The sequence below is a fragment of the Eucyclogobius newberryi genome, unplaced genomic scaffold (assembly GCF_026437365.1).
Source record: "Eucyclogobius newberryi isolate DKJ021-1_F unplaced genomic scaffold, fEucNew1.0.hap1 SCAF_10, whole genome shotgun sequence".
Classification (NCBI taxonomy): domain Eukaryota; kingdom Metazoa; phylum Chordata; class Actinopteri; order Gobiiformes; family Gobiidae; genus Eucyclogobius; species Eucyclogobius newberryi.
This window is the reverse complement of record NW_027315724.1, coordinates 27,686,914-27,704,844: the sequence shown is the minus strand read 5'-3', so window position 1 is coordinate 27,704,844 and position 17,931 is coordinate 27,686,914. Positions and strand designations below refer to the sequence as shown.

At 48.1% G+C, this 17,931-nt stretch overlaps 1 protein-coding gene across 1 annotated transcript; it reads left to right on the top strand.

Annotated features, from left to right (window-relative positions):
• The first annotated feature begins 14,046 nt into the window (after positions 1 to 14,046).
• On the top strand, positions 14,047 to 17,702 carry LOC140366870 (progesterone receptor-like). Its single transcript, XM_072453068.1, has 7 exons — positions 14,047 to 14,163; positions 14,954 to 15,070; positions 15,237 to 15,539; positions 15,769 to 15,913; positions 16,016 to 16,146; positions 17,052 to 17,209; positions 17,300 to 17,702. Exons 1-7 carry the CDS (start codon positions 14,055 to 14,057, stop codon positions 17,453 to 17,455), a joined length of 1,119 nt encoding a protein of 372 aa, XP_072309169.1. The 5' UTR covers positions 14,047 to 14,054; the 3' UTR covers positions 17,456 to 17,702.
• Positions 17,703 to 17,931: the final 229 nt, after the last annotated feature.

The window sequence follows — 17,931 nt, the reverse complement described above, 5'->3', positions numbered from 1 at the left end:
TGCGGCTTATGAAAGAGAAAGGACCGGGTTGGCCTTGTGGTTTTGGAATAATGGGCGGGAGTTCAATCTGCGGAACGTTCTTGCGATCTAATCACAGGGTTTGTGTGAGGCTGTAGTTGCTTACTTATATAGCACAGGGTTGGGTACACGTTTAGGGAATAAAGTCTGGCGGTAATGCGACACTCGGCTGTCGACTGCCATAAAACAATAACAACAGCAACAACAGTCTAAGGAATAAAGTCTGGCGGTAATGCAACACTCGGATGCCAACTGCCATAAAACAACAACAACAACAACACGTTTATGGGGTGTTTTGGAGACTGAGCCGAGGATGAGCAAGAGGATGTTCTAACGCGCTTTGAACTCATGGGCTTAGAAACACCAAAGTGATGGAAGAAGAACTTCTAAAGGATACAACAACAAAGACATCTCATGACCTCATGGGCTTTGGAACACCAAAGCAATGTTGATATCCGGATAAATATCAAAGAAGAAGAAGAAGAAGAAGAAGAAGAAGAAGAGCTAGTCTCCGGTCTGGAGAGACGGCGAACGTCAAAGAAGGAGAGGAAGATGAAGAAGAGTCTCCCTGGAATAAAGCCGGTCGGTCTCTGAAACAACAACAACTATTCTAGTCACAAAGACATATCATGACCTCATGGTGGCTTTGTAACACCAAAGCAATGGAAGGAGTACTTTTACGGACTACGACAGAGTCTGAGGACTACGAAAAGTCTGAGGAATAAAGTCTGGCGGTAATGCAACAATTGGATGCCAACCGCCATAAAACAACAACAACAACAACAACAACGGGAGATGGCGGAGGAGAGTGGATCGGTGGTCGAAGACGTTCTGGACGGCGTGGAGGAGCAGCCTTTTCTGGCTGCACGTGCCCGGAAACGTAAAAAGTCCCTTAGCTCGTCCAAGGGTTCTGGGAATGAGCAGCAGGATGAGGCTGAAGCTATTGATATCCGGGGTGAGAGCAGAGACTGTAAGGTGATCATAAAGCTTGCACAGGATAGTGCATCAAGAAAGTTTCAAGTAACGAGTTTAGAGTAAATACAGAGAGAGGAGCCAGCGCTGCTCCCAGCCAGGGTGAAATGAGAAAGGCCAGCGTGGCTCCCAAGAAGTGTGAAGTTTTCAAGAGTGGAGGTCCCAAGTGTGCAGGTTCCAGAATTAATGAGAATACCCTGGTTGTGGATAGAGAGGATTTTGTACTCTTTATGGTGGATGTTGTAAACTGTGCTGCTCAGACTCAAAGCAGAACTGAAAGGATCAGGATCATTGCTAAAGCTGCAGGGAGATTCCTTGGAAAAAAGGAGCTTGATTGGGCAGATATAGAAAACAGGCTAAAGGCGCTAAATGGGAGTCGGAGTGATGGGGGTCTGCTTTTGGGAAGTCAGAGTGATCAGAGTGACGAGATGGGGGTGGGGGTGGTCTCCTGTCCTCGTCCAGTCTCGTAGACGCACGGCTACCAAGCAGCGACATCAGTGGAAATATTAAAGCCTATAGAATGAAGCCTAAAGAATAAAGCTGTACGGTGGAGGCACTGAGCGTCAAAGAGGGAGAGGAAGATGAAGAAGAGTCTCCCTGGAATAAAGCCGGTTGTTGTTGTTGTTGTTGTTGTTGTTTTATGGCGGTTGGCATCCGAGTGTTGCATTACCGCCAGACTTTATTCCTCAGACGTTTCGTAGTCCTCAGACTCTCCTCAAAGTATCAAAGTGTTGTTGTTGTTGTTGTTGTTTTATGGCGGTTGACATCCGAGTGTTGCATTACCGCCAGACTTTATTCCTTAGACTTTGTCGTAGTCCTAAAAGTTCTTCTTCCAGTGCCTTGACTTCCAGTGCTTTGTCCTCAGACTCTGTCGTAGTCCGTAAAAGTACTCCTTCCATTGCTTTGGTGTTACAAAGCCATGAGGTCATGATATGTCTTTGTGACTAGAATAGTTGTTGTTGTTTCAGAGACCAACCGGCTTTATTCCAGGGAGACCCTTCTTCATCTTCCTCTCCTTCTTTGACGTTCGGTGCTTCCACCGTACAGCTTTATTCTTTAGGCTTCATTCTATAGGCTTTAATATTTCCACTGATGTCGCTGCTTGGTAGCCGTGAGTCTACGAAACTGGGCGAGGACAGGAGACCACCCCCATCTCATCACTCTGATCACTCTGACTCCCCAAAAGCAGACCCCCATCACTCCGACTCCCATTTAGCGCCTTTAGCCTGTTTTCTATATCTGCCCAATCAAGCTCCTTTGTTCCAAGGAATCTCCCTGCAGCTTTAGCAATGATCCTGATCCTTTCAGTTCTGCTTTGAGTCTGAGCAGCACAGTTTACAACATCCACCATAAAGAGTACAAAATCCTCTCTATCCACAACCAGGGTATTCTCATTAATTCTGGAACCTGCACACTTGGGACCTCCACTCTTGAAACCTTCACACTTCTTGGGAGCCACGCTGGCCTTTCTCATTTCGCCCTGGCTGGGAGCAGCGCTGGCTCCTCTCTCTGTATTTACTCTAAACTCATTACTTGAAACTTTCTTGACTGCATCTGCATAGGATATACCTTGAAAGACCTTTATTTTATGCACCTCAGCAGCTCTTTTGCTAAACCTGCATCCCCGTAGGCAGAGCTATGTTCTTCCCCACAGTTACAGCACTTCAGTTTTGCTCCCACGTCACACTTCCCATACTCGTGATCTCCTGCACATTTACCACATCTTTGCCTCCCTCTACAGACCGCTGCAATATGCCCAAAGCGCAGGCACTTAAAGCAACGCAGGGGCGGTGGAACATATGGCCTAACGTCTTGGCACATGAACCCAATGAACACCTTACTAGGCAGGCACCTCCCTTCAAGTGTTACCATTACCGACAAGCTGTCACATCTTACACCAGACCGGGTCACCTTCAACCGCCTAGCGTCCAGCACCTTAGCTCCAGTCAAATTCTCCTTAACTTCATCCACAGACGTCGCCGTAGGGACGCCTACGATAACTCCTCTGACCATGTTTCTTTCAGCATCAGACACAAGAATGTCCTTTCCACCCAGACGTTTAGTGCCAATCGCCTTCCGTTGCTGAGCCGCGTCCTTGCACACGACCAGCAGCGAGCCATCTCCAAGGACACTCGCACTCTTGATCACTCCCACAGCTACAGTTAGGCTCTTTGACAATGCCACTGAATTCCACTCCTTAAAGGATGCACTATCCTGTGCAAGCTTTATGATCACCTTACAGTCTCTGCTCTCACCCCGGATATCAATAGCTTCAGCCTCATCCTGCTGCTCATTCCCAGAACCCTCGGACGAGCTAAGGGACTTTTTACGTTTCCGGGCACGTGCAGCCAGAAAAGGCTGCTCCTCCACGCCGTCCAGAACGTCTTCGACCACCGATCCACTCTCCTCCGCCATCTCCCGTCTCTCCCAGACCGGGTCACCTTCAACCGCCTAGCGTCCACCACCGTAGCTTTTCGTAGTCCTCAGACTCTGTCGTAGTGTTACATTACCGACAGACCGAGTGTCGCATTACCGCCAGACTTTATTCCGCAGACTTTGTCGTAGTCCTAAAAGTTGTTCTTCCAGTGCTTTGACCTCCAGTGCTTTGACAAAGCCCAAGAGGTCATGAGATGCCTTTGTCATTGTATCCTATAGAAGTTGTTGTTGTTGTTGTTGTTGTTGTTTTATGGCGGTTGGCATCCAATTGTTGTTGTTGTTGTTGTTGTTGTTGTTTTATGGCGGTTGACATCCAGTTGTTGCATTACCGCCAGACTTTATTCCTCAGACTTTTCGTAGTCCTCAGACTGTCGTAGTCCGTAAAAGTACTCCTTCCATTGCTTTGGTGTTTCAAAGCCCATGCAGACCGCCAGACTTTATTCCTCAGACGTTTCGTAGTCCTCAGACTCTGTCGTAGTCCGTAAAAGTACTCCTCCCATTGCTTTGGCGTTACAAAGCCCATGAGGTCATGATGTGTTTTTGTGACTAGAATAGTTGTTGTGTCAGAGACCAACCGGCTTTATTCCAGGGAGACTCTTCTTCACCTTCCTCGCCCTCTTTGACGTTCGGTGCTTTGGAAGTACAAAGCCCATGAGATCATGGGACGTCTCTGTTGTTTTACAAAGCCCATGAGGTCATGGGACGTCTTTGTCGTTTTATCCTTTAGAAGTCCTTCTTCCATCACTTTGGCGTTTCTAGGCCTATGAAGTCCAAGCGCGTTAGAACATCCTCTTGCTCCTCATCCTCGGCTCAGTCTCCAACACCCCCCACCTCTATAAACGTTTACCCAGCCCTGTGCTACATAAGTAAGCAACCACAGCCTGACACAAACCCTGTGACTGGATCGCCAGAACGTTCCGCAGATTGAACTCCCGCCCATTATTCCGAAACCACAAGGCCAACCCGGCCCTTTCCCTATCATAAGCCTCACAGCAAATCAGCACATGCTCGACAGTCTCTGGCACCCGACAGTGACCACACAGACCGGTCGGATGTTTGCCTATCCTACTCAGTGACCAATTGAGTCCAGTATGGCCAATCCTCATGCGGGCGAAGGCCCTTTCCTCCAACGCGTTCCTGCCCATAGACCCGCAAGGACCCACACTACCCTGTATGTGATAGAGATGCCGTCCAGTAACACAGTGGCTCCAAAATTCCTGCCAAAGGCCGACCACATGACTCTTGATAACGGGCTTGATTTCAGACTTGCCCAACTCAACCGCCACATCAATTGATGGCCGCCGAAGGGAACGTTTAGCCAGTGCATCAGCCATTTCGTTACCATCCACCCCCACATGCGCAGGGACCCAAATGAAGGAAACCCTCACATCCTTCCTGGACAGGGAGAGCATCAGACAGAAGATGCCATTCAACACATCCTGTCTGCAATCCGATTTCCCAGATTTAATGCTTTGCAATGCAGAAAGGCTGTCAGAGGCCACCACAATGCCGCAACACTGCAAAGCAGATTCCGCCCATTCCAACGCCAACCGTATCGCTATAAGTTCTGACGTGAAAACAGAAAGGCGATCTGTCAACCTCTTCTTGACCGCTAGCCCCAGGTCAGGCACAAAATAAGCGGCGCCAGTACGCCCACTCTCAGGATCCCTAGACCCGTCGGTATAAATAAACACATCACCTGAGTGCTTATCGATGAGCGCTTGAACGGCAAACTGCGGTGCCCTCCCAGCGACTCCTCTAAGCTTGCCATGCAAGCTAACATCAACAGGAGCCGGGACATTCTTCCACGGAGCTATAGCAGACAAAGCCACCGACGGGCTCACACGCAGATCACCAACCCCCGCAAGCCGCGCCTTCGCATTTCCTACCTGGCTGAAAACCATACCGCCAGCCTCACTCTGCCCCCCATCAACCCTGAGAAAGTCCCTCACCGGGTGAGAGCTCGTATGACCTTGCACATTCACCCAGTAAGCCAACAGAAGTTCTAGCCTCCGGAGCCGTAACGGCAATTCCCCCAACTCAACCTGCAGCGCCGAGACAGGGGAGGTCCTAAAAGCCCTACAGCAGATGCGCAAGGCCTGGGCTTGCTCCATATCAAGCTTCTTTAAGTTAGTCTCAGCCGCAGACATGTAGGCTATACAGCCATAATCAATAGCCGCCCTCATGACGGCCCGATAGATACCCAGGAGCGACCTTCTGCTGGCCCCCCAGTCCTGGCCGGATAGACAACGAAGCAAGTTATTCACCCTTTTGCATTTACCACTGACCTCATCAATGTGCCGACGCCAACTAAGCCTCTCGTCAAAGGTGACCCCCAAGAACCTCACCTCCCTGACCTGTTCGAGCACCTGCCCATGCAGTCGAAGGGAGACGTCCCTATGCCCATTGAAGAAACAGATCACTTGAGACTTCCGTACGGACAGTTTAAACCCCCACTTCAGGGTCCACTGCTCCACCTGCTGTATTGCCCTTTGCAGTTTCGCCTCGTAAAACCGGAGATTCCTTCCTCTCACCCATAGAGCGCCATCGTCAGCATAAAGGCTCCTCCCAACAGACCCATCCACGTCGTCAAAGATGTCCTTAATCATAACATTGAACAAGATAGGGCTACACACACTCCCCTGCGGGATCCCATTCTCCACCCCATAGACCCCAGAGTAAGCAGCGCCCACTCTGGTTTGGATACGCCGGCCAGACAGAAAGCTCCGGACCCAGTTAAACAGTTTACCTTTCACACCACACTTCCGCAGCTTAATGAGGAGCCCATCCTTCCAAACCATATCGTACGCCTTCTCCACATCAAAGAGCACCGCAATAACCTTTTCTTTCTGAGCCCTGGCCAGCTGGATATCAGATTCCAAACACAACACGGAATCCATGGTGTTCCTGCCCCTACGGAAACCACTCTGGTGCGCGGGAAGCAAACCCTGACTCTCCAAGAAGTAATCCAACCGCTCGGTAACCATGCGCTCCATCGTTTTCCCGAGCTGCGACGTCAAGGCAATCGGCCTATAACTTGAAGGGTCAGACGCTGGCCTACCCGGCTTCAGAACCGGCACCACCGTAGACTGTTTCCACGCAGATGGAACACAACCTGAATCCCAAACACGGTTGAAAAGACCCAGGACTAGCCCAAGCGTGTCATCAGTCAAATGAGAGAGCATGTCATAGCACACCTCATCTTTACCCGGGGCTGTCTGTTTCGCCTTAGAAAGTGCTCTCCTTAGCTCAAACAAACTAAACGGAAGGTCAAGGTCATCCTGAGTCGAAGGCTGGTGCCCAATCAGCTCAGAATTCTGGGCCAAAGTACTCTCCCTGTAGTGCCTTTCCGCAGGTGAGAGATTGTCAGAGCTGTGCACCGACACAAAGGTGCTGGCCAACAGTTCAGCTTTGTCAACGTCGTTGACTGCTTCAACACCATTCAGTATTAGGACCGGGGTCCCATGACGGCGCTCAACCCCATGCATCCGCTTAATCATCCCCCAAACATCCCCGAGACGCGTTTCTCTCCCAATTTTGGAACAATACCGCCTCCAATAGGCACTCTTGGCCGTTCTCACAGTTTTCCGCACAACAGCGCGGGCCCTCTTGTAGTCAATGAGGGCACCCTCAGTGTGGGCAACCCTTAGCCGGCGAAACGCCGCATTTCTCGCCCTAACAGCATGACCACATGCTTCAGTCCACCACGGCACCCGCTTCCTATGTCCACTACCACCACTCTTAGGAATCGTGCCTACCGCTGACTGCGTGATGAGCGAGACAATTGCACTATTGAGATCATCCACCTGAGTCAATCCTCCTTCCTGCAGAACCCTAGAACCATCATCAGCTTTCCTCAGGAAAGCCTCCCAGTTCGCCCTTGCCAACTGCCACCTCTGGATCCTCGTCCCCCTGACCACACAGCTCCCAAAGCCAATCACGGTGCGGACTAGATAGTGATCGCTACCAAAAGAAAGATTACCAAGAACCTCCCAACTACAAACACCAGCTAACTCCTTGGACACAAGTGTAAGATCTATTGCACTTTCCGCACCGGTCCCCATATCATAGCGGGTCCCACCCCCATCATTCAGACAAACCAACTCCCTTTGATTGATAAAACCCTCTACCACCTGCCCATACCTATCGGTACCACTACCGCCCCACAAAGCGCTATGCGCATTAAAATCCCCACACCACACGGCCTTTCCCCGAACATCCTTACCGATACTATGTAAGGACTCTAACGTTAACTCACCACACGGATTATAAAGGTTAACCACAGTAACAGCTTCACCACCCAGCCAGACCCTCACCGCCAGGGCCTCCGGCGCTTTACTCACACTGACAACAACGTAATTTAGGTCATCTCGGACAAACACAGCCACACCTCCGCCTCTACCCTGCTCCCTATCATTCCTAACACACACATACCCTTGTATCCCAAAACCCCACCTAGGTCGTAACCAAGTCTCCTGCACGCACATAACGTGAGGCTTGTTCAACAAGGTAGAGACAAAATGCTTAAATTCCTGGCCATTAGCACGAAGACTACGCGCATTCCATTGCAAGACAACCACCGCCATTATGAGCCCCCGGAACCTGACGGCGCATCGGGAGCCCCCCCCACTCCCACTGCCAGAATGGGGCAGGGCGCCCTCCCGCAGCGCATCCTCTATCTCCGTCCACTCGGGGCCCCCAGCTCCAAAGTACTTCCCTGCAGCCTTAGCGATGATCTTAGTCTTTTCGGATCTCTTCTTGGTTTGCCCAGTACAGTTAATCACTTCCACTATAAAGAGGAAGAAATCTTTCCTCTTCACAACCAGTACATCCTCCGCACCCACAGGGCCTCTGCCCGTGGAAGCCACACTCACAGGCATCCCAGTGGGGACCTCCCCCTGGCCGCGGGCAACGCTGCCCCCTCCCCTGTCGCCTAGGACACCAGCAGCACTGGCAGCCCCCACTGCATCCACCGTCACCTGACTACCAGACACCTTCTTGACCGCATCCGCGTAGGATATGCCTTGAGAGGCTCTAACTTTTTGCACCTCAGCAGCCCTCTTGCTGAACACGCATCCCCCGTAGGCAGAGCTATGCTCTCCCCCACAGTTACAGCACTTGAGTTTTGCTCCGTCGTCACACTTCCCATACTCGTGGTCTCCTGTACATTTACCACACTTCTGCTTCCCTCTACAGACCGCTGCAATATGCCCAAAGCGCTGGCGCTTGAAGCAACGCAGGGGCGGCAGAACATATGGGCGTACGCCATAGCGCATGTACCCAACGCACACCACACGAGGCAGGATCCCACCTTCAAATCTAATCATTATCAACAGGCTGTCACACCTTACCCCATCCCGGGTCATCTTCAACCGCCTAGCATCCACCACCTTAGCTCCAGTCAAATTCTCCTTTATGTCATCCACAGATGTCGTCGTAGGGACGCCTACTATAACTCCCCTGACCGTGCCTCTTACAGCATCAGACACAAGAATGTCCTTCCCCCCCAGACACTTAGCTTCAATCGCCTTGCTTCGCTGAGCCACGTCCTTGCACACGACCAGCAGCGAGCCATCCCTAAGGACACTCGCATGCTTGACCACTCCCACAGCTACAGTCAGGCTCCTTGTCAACGCCATCGGATCCCACCCCTTAAAGGACGCATTATCCTGCGCGAGCTTTATGAACACCTTACACTCTGAACTCACATCCCCGACATCTGCAACCCCCCCGCCCTGCTCCTCACTGAGAGAGCCCTCCATAGACGAGCAAGAAGACGCCCTACGCTGCACAGGATCAGTGGCTCCAGGGGAGTCCTCCCCGCTGTTCATATCGTCACCGACCAGGTCACCCTTCCTCTTCTTCTTCCCCGCCATACGGACCGAGGCGTTCCTCTATGTTGCCGTAATATCCAAACTGTTGTCGTTGTTGTTTTTTATGGCAGTTGGCGTCCAAGTGCACGAGGTATTGTTGTTGTTGTTGTTGTTGTTGTTGTTTTTCCTAGTCCTCAGACTGACCTTGTTGTTGTTGTTGTTGTTGTTGTTTTATGGCGGTTGGCATCCAAGTGTTGCATTACCGCCAGACTGTATTCCTCAGACTTTGTCGTAGTCCTCTTTGTTTTTGTTGTTGTTGTTGTTGTTTTATGGCGGTTGGCATCCAAGTGTTGCATTACCGCCAGACTTTATTCCTCAGACTTTGTCGTAGTCCTCAGACTCTGTCGTAGTCCGTAAAAGTACTCCTTCCATTGCTTTGGTGTTACAAAGCCCATGAGGTCATGATATGTCTTTGTGACTAGAATAGTTGTTGTTGTTTCAGAGACCAACCGGCTTTATTCCAGGGAGACTCTTCTTCATCTTCCTCTCCTTCTTTGACGTTCGGTGCTTCCACCGTACAGCTTTATTCTTTAGGCTTCATTCTATAGGCTTTAATATGTCCACTGATGTCGCTGCTTGGTAGCCGTGCGTCTACGAGACTGGGCGAGGACAGGAGACCACCCCCACCCCCATCTCGTCACTCTGATCACTCTGACTCCCCACAAGCAGACCCCCATCACTCCGACTCCCATTTAGCGCCTTTAGCCTGTTTTCTATATCTGCCCAATCAAGCTCCTTTGTTCCAAGGAATCTCCCTGCAGCTTTAGCAATGATCCTGATCCTTTCAGTTCTGCTTTGAGTCTGAGCAGCACAGTTTACAACATCCACCATAAAGAGTACAAAATCCTCTCTATCCACAACCAGGGTATTCTCATTAATTCTGGAACCTGCACACTTGGGACCTCCACTCTTGAAACCTTCACACTTCTTGGGAGCCACGCTGGCCTTTCTCATTTCGCCCTGGCTGGGAGCAACGCTGGCTCCCCTCTCTGTATTTACTCTAAACTCGTTACTTGAAACTTTCTTGACTGCATCTGCATAGGATATACCTTGAGAGACCTTTATTTTCTGCACCTCTGCAGCTCTTTTGCTAAACCTGCATCCCCCGAAGGCAGAGCTATGTTCTTCCCCACAGTTACAGCACTTCAGTTTTGCACCCACGTCACACTTCCCATTCTCGTGGTCTCCTGCACATTTACCACATCTTTGCTTCCCTCTACAGACCGCTGCAATATGCCCAAAGCGCTGGCACTTAAAGCAACGCAGGGGCGGCGGAACATATGGCCTGACGCTATAGCACATGTACCCAATGAACACCTTACTAGGCAGGCACCTCCCTTCATTGCATTACCGCCAGACTTTATTCCTCAGACTTTTCGTAGTCCTCAGACTCTTCTTCATCTTCCTCTCCCTCTTTGACGCCCGGTGCTTTGGAAGTACAAAGCCCATGAGGTCATGGGACGTCTTTGTTGTTTTACAAAGCCCATGAGGTCATGGGACGTCTTTGTCATTTTATCCTTTAGAAGTCCTTCTTCCATCACTTTGGTGTTTCTAGGCCCATGAAGTCAAAGCGCGTTAGAACATCCTCTTGCTCCTCATCCTCGGCTCAGTATCCAACACCCCCCACCTCTATAAACGTTTACCCAGCCCTGTCTCTGAAACAACAACAACTATTCTAGTCACAAAGACATATCATGACCTCATGGGCTTTGTAACACCAAAGCAATGGAAGGAGTACTTTTACGGACCTGACCTGGAGCTGGCGGTCAAGAAGCCATAAAACAACAACAACAACAACAAGAAGAGGTTGACAGATCGCCTTTCTGTTTTCACGTCGGAACTCATAGCGATACGATTGGCATTGGAATGGGCGGAATCTGCTTTGCAGTGTTGCGGCATTGTGGTGGCCTCTGACAGCCTTTCTGCATTGCAAAGCATTAAATCTGGGAAATCGGATTGCAGACAGGATGTGTTGAATGGCATCTTCTGTCTGCTGCTCTCCCTGTCCAGGAAGGATGTGAGGGTTTCCTTCATTTGGGTCCCTGCGCATGTGGGGGTGGATGGTAACGAAATGGCTGATGCACTGGCTAAGCGTTCCCTTAGGCGGCCATCAATTGATGTGGCGGTTGAGTTAAGCAAATCTGAAGTCAAGCCCGTTATCAAGAGTCATGTGGTCGGCCTTTGGCAGGAATTTTGGAGCCACTGTGTTACTGGACGGCATCTCTATCACATACAGTGTAGTATGGGTCCTTGCGGGTCTATGGGCAGGAACGCGTGGGAGGAAAGGGCCTTCGCCCGCATGAGGATTGGCCATGCTGGACTCAATTGGTCACTGAGTAGGATAGGCAAGCATCCGACCGGTCTGTGTGGTCGCTGTCGGGTGCCAGAGACTGTCGAGCATGTGCTGATTTGCTGTGAGGCTTATGATAGAGAAAGGGCCGGGTTGGCCTTGTGGTTTCGGAATAATGGGCGGGAGTTCAATCTGCGGAACTTTCTGGCGATCCAGTCACAGGGTTTGTGTCAGGCTGTGGTTGCTTACTTGTTGTTGTTGTTGTTGTTTTATGGCGGTTGGCATCCAAGTGTTGCATTACCGCCAGACTTTATTCCTCAGACTTTGTCGTAGTCCTCAGACTCTGTCGTAGTCCGTAAAAGTACTCCTTCCATTGCTTTGGTGTTACAAAGCCCATGAGGTCATGATATGTCTTTGTGACTAGAATAGTTGTTGTTGTTTCAGAGACCAACCGGCTTTATTCCAGGGAGACTCTTCTTCATCTATGTAGCACAGGGCTGGGTAAACGTTTATAGAGGTGGGGGGTGTTGGAGACTGAGCCGAGGATGAGGAGCAAGAGGATGTTCTAACGCGCTTTGACTTCATGGGCCTAGAAACGCCAAAGTGATGGAAGAAGGACTTCTAAAGGATAAAACGACAAAGACGTCCCGTGACCTCATGGGCTTTGTAAAACAACAAAGACGTCCCATGACCTCATGGGCTTTGTACTTCCAAAGCACCGAACGTCAAAGAGGGAGAGGAAGATGAAGACGAGTCTCCCTGGAATAAAGCCGGTTGGTCTCTGACACAACAACTATTCTAGTCACAAAGACATATCATGACCTCATGGGCTTTGTAACACCAAAGCAATGGAAGGTGTACTTTTACGGACTACGACAGAGTCTGAGGACTACGAAACGTCTGAGGAATAAAGTCTGGCGGTAATGCAACACTCGGATGCCAACCGCCATAAAACAACAACAACAACAACAACAACGGACTACGACAGAGTCTGAGGACTACGAAAAGTCTGAGGAATAAAGTCTGGCGGTAATGCAACAATTGGATGCCAACCGCCATAAAACAACAACAACAACAACAACAACCAAAGCAATGTAAGAAGAACTTTTAAGGACTACGACAAAGTCTGAGTAAAATCTGGCGGTAATGCAACACTCGGATGCCAACTGCCATAAAACAACAACACCAACCAACCAACCAACCAGCAGCAGCAGTAGTATTAGTACTGAGTATCTCAAGTGCGACGTGGGTCCCTGGGAGGACTTTACGAAAAGATCCAGAGCTTCAAACTCCTCTTCGTGTAGATTCATTAAGGACGAGAAGGAACCCTCGGTGATTATGGACGGACACTGTCCCAGCTTCGACACCCCCGCAGACCTGAGCGCACTGGACACCTGTTGCGACCCCCAGAGAAAGCAGCTGTTGACTCTGCCTGGGAGCGAGACCAACGCTTTCAGCGCAGTGGCTTCACGGTCGGTCCAGGACGGATCTCCCAACTTTCTGATGGACATGAACTCTCTGGAGCCGCTGGCATTGGTCAGGACTGAGTCCAGGAGCCCTCAGTCCGGTAAACCTCTGGTCAGCTTTGACGTGAGCGCGCACACGTCCCCTCCACCGCACCACCAGATGTTCAAGAGCGAGGTGTCCCGCTGGCCGATGCACACAACTCTTGCCGAGCTGAACTACTGGGGCCAGTCCACGGGGGTCCCAGGGGAGCCCTTCCCTCATGCACCCTACGAGGGCCACCCGAACCAGAGCCTGGTCGTGAGGAACCCCTCACCTTTCTTTACTTTCCCAGGGTAACGCTCTTTTCATTTAAAACATGGGGATTAAATGGGCATTTATCGGATGACACATTATGAATTGAATAAAGCCCAGGACTAATAATAATGTATTCTAAATTAGTTTCTGAGCCACTTACACGGCAACACAAACTAATATGTAATAATGAATTATGTGCATACCGATAATAACATATCATTACATTGAACTCATATCACTGATTTACCCAATGAAAGATTTTATTCTTAGACTTTGTTCTTCAGACTTTGTTCTTTAGACTTTTTTCTTTAGACTTCACGCCGTACAGATAGAGACCCGCCGCCAATGGTGATGCTAATGCTAAGACCACGGCATGAGAGGAAATGTTCCATCAAAATAAAAGAGGAAGTGAAGGCATTAATTGCAAAAATGCCCGAGTTGTGGCAAAATGACCATGAATAATAATAAGAAGAAACCAGGCGAGAACAAAGACTCGTCGCATTCCATGGAATGGAATGGCTCAACACAAAAATTGTGTTCAAAATGAAATAACAAAATCTGTCCTTTAGCGTCCTTTTTGTGTTAGGTTGAAAAAAATGTTTTTACAGTAAATGTTCAATCTTTAAAAGGGCAAGAACACAGTCAATTGCCAATGTTTGAATGTGGTTCAATATTTGACTATGAAAAAACTGTTTATCTCCAGCATGCCCCCTCAGAGACAGTGTGTGATTTGTAGCGACGAAGCATCAGGCTGTCACTATGGCGTCTTAACCTGCGGGAGCTGCAAAGTATTTTTCAAGAGAGCTGTAGAAGGTGAGAATAATAAATGCCTCAATGTTGTCACAAAAGTTCCAAAATTCATTTTCAGTTCCAGCCTGACACATACAATTACTTGTCCATCTTGTTTTGTTGTTTTCCTTTTGTTAAATACACAGTATAAGAATTGACTGAAGCTTTGGGATTGTTTTCTCATTGCAATAGCCTGACCTTCTATGGCAGTTGTTAAATCTTTTATTTATATAGCGCTTTTCAGAGACCCAAAGACGCTTTGACATATACAAAAAAGGGGGGATATTTACAGACAGGGGGGGACAGCACATACAATACGCAATAATGTACAGATAAAATAAACAAGACAGAAGAAGTAGAAAGAAAATTATGGGGATGTAACAGGGGGTAGAAGTGTATAGTCAGTGGGGTAGAGGAGGCTAGGGGTAGGGTAGGTCATAGGCTTGGGTGAAGAGTTATGTTTTTAGGCGGGATTTAAATGTTGTTATGGCGGTGGGGGATGAGGAGGTCAAACAGGTAGGGGGGGGGGCTAGGTGGTGAAGACCTTTGAAGGTGAGGAGTATTTTGAAGTTTATGCGCTGCTTGATGGGGAGCCAGTGTGAATTAGTGCATGATTGACCAGTGTTCCCTATGTTCTCCATCTTTGACTTGTTTTGCTTGTTATCTCAAGATGGCTGATATAAGAGAGTCACTTTGTCCTCACAGCCTTGCTTCTATCTCATCCTCCTCGTATCAAAGTTATTTTTCTGTCGTCATAAATGGACCTCATCTATTACATCTGTAAAAATAAACTGTATTCGCTCTTACTCAACAGGCCATCACAGCTATTTGTGCGCCGGCCGCAATGACTGTATTGTGGACAAAATAAGGAGGAAAAACTGCCCAGCATGCCGCCTCAGAAAGTGCTACCAGGCTGGGATGGTGCTTGGAGGTAATTGTTGGTAAAATGTCAAGTGTAATGGGAAACCAGACTTTGTTGTGGTTAATTTTCACACATGGCTAGTTAGAACATAAAAACCTTAACTTGGTGATGTATTACAGGCACAAATTCTACTGTCTCTAATCACTTCTTACTAGACCTTGTGTGTGTGTCATAGGCAGGAAACTGAAACGTTTTGGGGCCTTAAAGGCCTTGGGTTCGTCCCCCTCCCTCATGTTCCAGTCAAACTTGGCCATGCCAGGAGAAAACCAGGCCCTGAACTCCATGCCCCTCATCCCTAGCTTACAAAATGTACAGCTACATCAAATCCACAATATCCTGGAGAACATTGAGCCGGAGATGGTTTATTCTGGATTCGACAACTCTCAACCCGATGTGCCACACATACTGCTCAACAGTCTGAACCGGTTGTGTGAGAAACAGCTGCTGTGGCTCTTCAAATGGTCCAAGTCTCTGCCAGGTAACACACTGTCCTGGGTCACTACTGTCATATCTATGGTAACAGGAGGGCAGGATGTAGCTCGCCATCAGGAACAATACATTTTATAGATTACATCACAATAAAACTTGAGGGGGGAAAGTTTCAATGATGACATTAACAAAAATGTTGGGTCACGAAGCAAAGCTGTTTACTTTATGCATTTACAAGTGGAGCAGCTAATTTAATATGGGTTTAATGCCTTTCGAAGGGTTTGGTAATCTGCACCTCAACGACCAGATGACCCTGATCCAGTATTCATGGATGAACATAATGGTGTTCTCTCTGGGCTGGCGCACCTTTCAGAACGTCACCAGTGAATATTTGTACTTTGCTCCTGATCTTGTTCTCAGTCAGTAAGTAGTCATTCTTTTCTTTTTTTCTGAGGCTAATGTCAGTTTTAGGTTGAATAAATAAAACAATCACAAATGCATGTCTATTGCTGCTGCCTTTTTCAGGGAGCAGCTGAGCAAGTCACCCATCCATGACCAATGCCTGGCAATCCAGTTCATTCCTCAGGAGTTTGCGAACCTGCAGGTCACTCGAGAGGAGTTTCTCTGCATGAAAGCCATAATCCTCCTCAACACAGGTAAAAGCACAACAGGTTCACATCTCAACTTTTACAGCAGCTTCTGTAAACTTACACCCGGGGGGCCGACTCTAATAGAGCTTTAGAGTGCCCATGCTCGTACACAGGTTTGAAAAAACCCCTACTCACTGACCTCCTTATCCCTGAAAAAGTACCCCTTTTCACTGACCACAACCAAAAAGTTGCCCTTTTCATTGACAAAGCCTGAAAATATACCCTTTTTCACTTCAAAAGTTAGAAAAGTGCACTGAAACATATTGCCATAGTATTGTTATACAAATTTACAATTCAATGACATGAAAATTCTCAGAAATAACTTTATTTCAAACATATATACAAGTACACAATGATATTTATAGCAATGAGTTGTCAAAAAAACAGGTTCAGATCAAGATAGCTTACTGTATGTTCAAGCACATGAACATAACTCACATATGCAAGGCAGACATTTTATGTACAGATAGTTATTTAGCACATATAACAGTTTTTTAATGTTCACAAGTTTCATAGCACAAAACTCAGCATTAGCAGCAGCAGCAGCCGCCGCAGCAGCAGCAGCCGCAGCAGGTGAGCGTGGTGCGTAGGCGCCGAGTGTGCACGAACGCTTTACAGCTGGGAAAAATGTCCGGGCAGTGGGGAAACAGTTCAGTGAGTACAATATCACTGAGCTTTAATTTAACTATGAGTGCATGAACACGTGTTTTGATTTAAGAGGCAGATATAACAGGATTAAGAAGAAATGTTTCCAAAAGCAACAAAGCTCATCTGTGAAATCATTTGTACAACTAAGAAAGATAAAAAGGTCATTATTGCTCATGGGAAATGCTTCGGTGTAGTTTTAGTTCATATCTAATAGTCTAATAGTGCCGTCTGATTTCTCACACTACTTTGAATGGTTTTCTTAGTGCCTCTGGAAGGACTCAAGAGTCAAACAGCGTTTGAAGAGATGAGGCAGAACTACATCCGAGAGCTGAGCAAAGCCATCCACATGAAGGAAAAGGGTGCCGTGGGAAGTTCACAAAGATTTTACCACTTGACCAAGCTGATGGACGCCATACACGATGTAAGAATTCTTTGTAATCATCGTGTGATATTGTAATTATTGTATTGTAGTTAGGTGACTCCTGCATTTTGTCCGTCTCGTTTTGCGCAGATAGTGAAGAAGGTCAACCTGTACTGTCTGAGCACATTCATCCGGGCTGACACCATGAGGGTGGAGTTCCCCGAAATGATGTCAGAAGTCATTGCCTCGCAGTTGCCCAAGGTGCTGGCCGGCATGGTGAGGCCACTGCTGTTCCACACCAAGTGAATGTGCCACAGCCACTGGGTCCATCCCCACTCACAGTACAAGATACTTCTGCCAAATTGCCTCAGAGTTTTGTGTTGTTCCCCAAATGCTGCGAAATACATTCAAAAGTAAATCTACCGTGTGTTAGTCAACATGGCAAACTATTCATACGTGTGACAGGTTGTACCAGATAGTGATGTGGACAACCCTATAATTTAATGCAACAATGAACACGAAAGGAGCACTGTGATGAACTTCAGGGTGGGTATATGTACACACCATTGCCTTAAACAAACTTGATGTTTAATTAATTTACAAGCTGGCCTATACTGTATTTACACACATAATGTTAACAGTATGAGCGCAGTCTCTAGAGTAACTCGTGAATTTGTGCATTCAGTTAAGTTGTAAATACTTGATTTTATTTTGAAATCTGTACAGTACACTAGATATGTTGAAATTGACAAATCATAATGTGAATGTAACATAATGACATA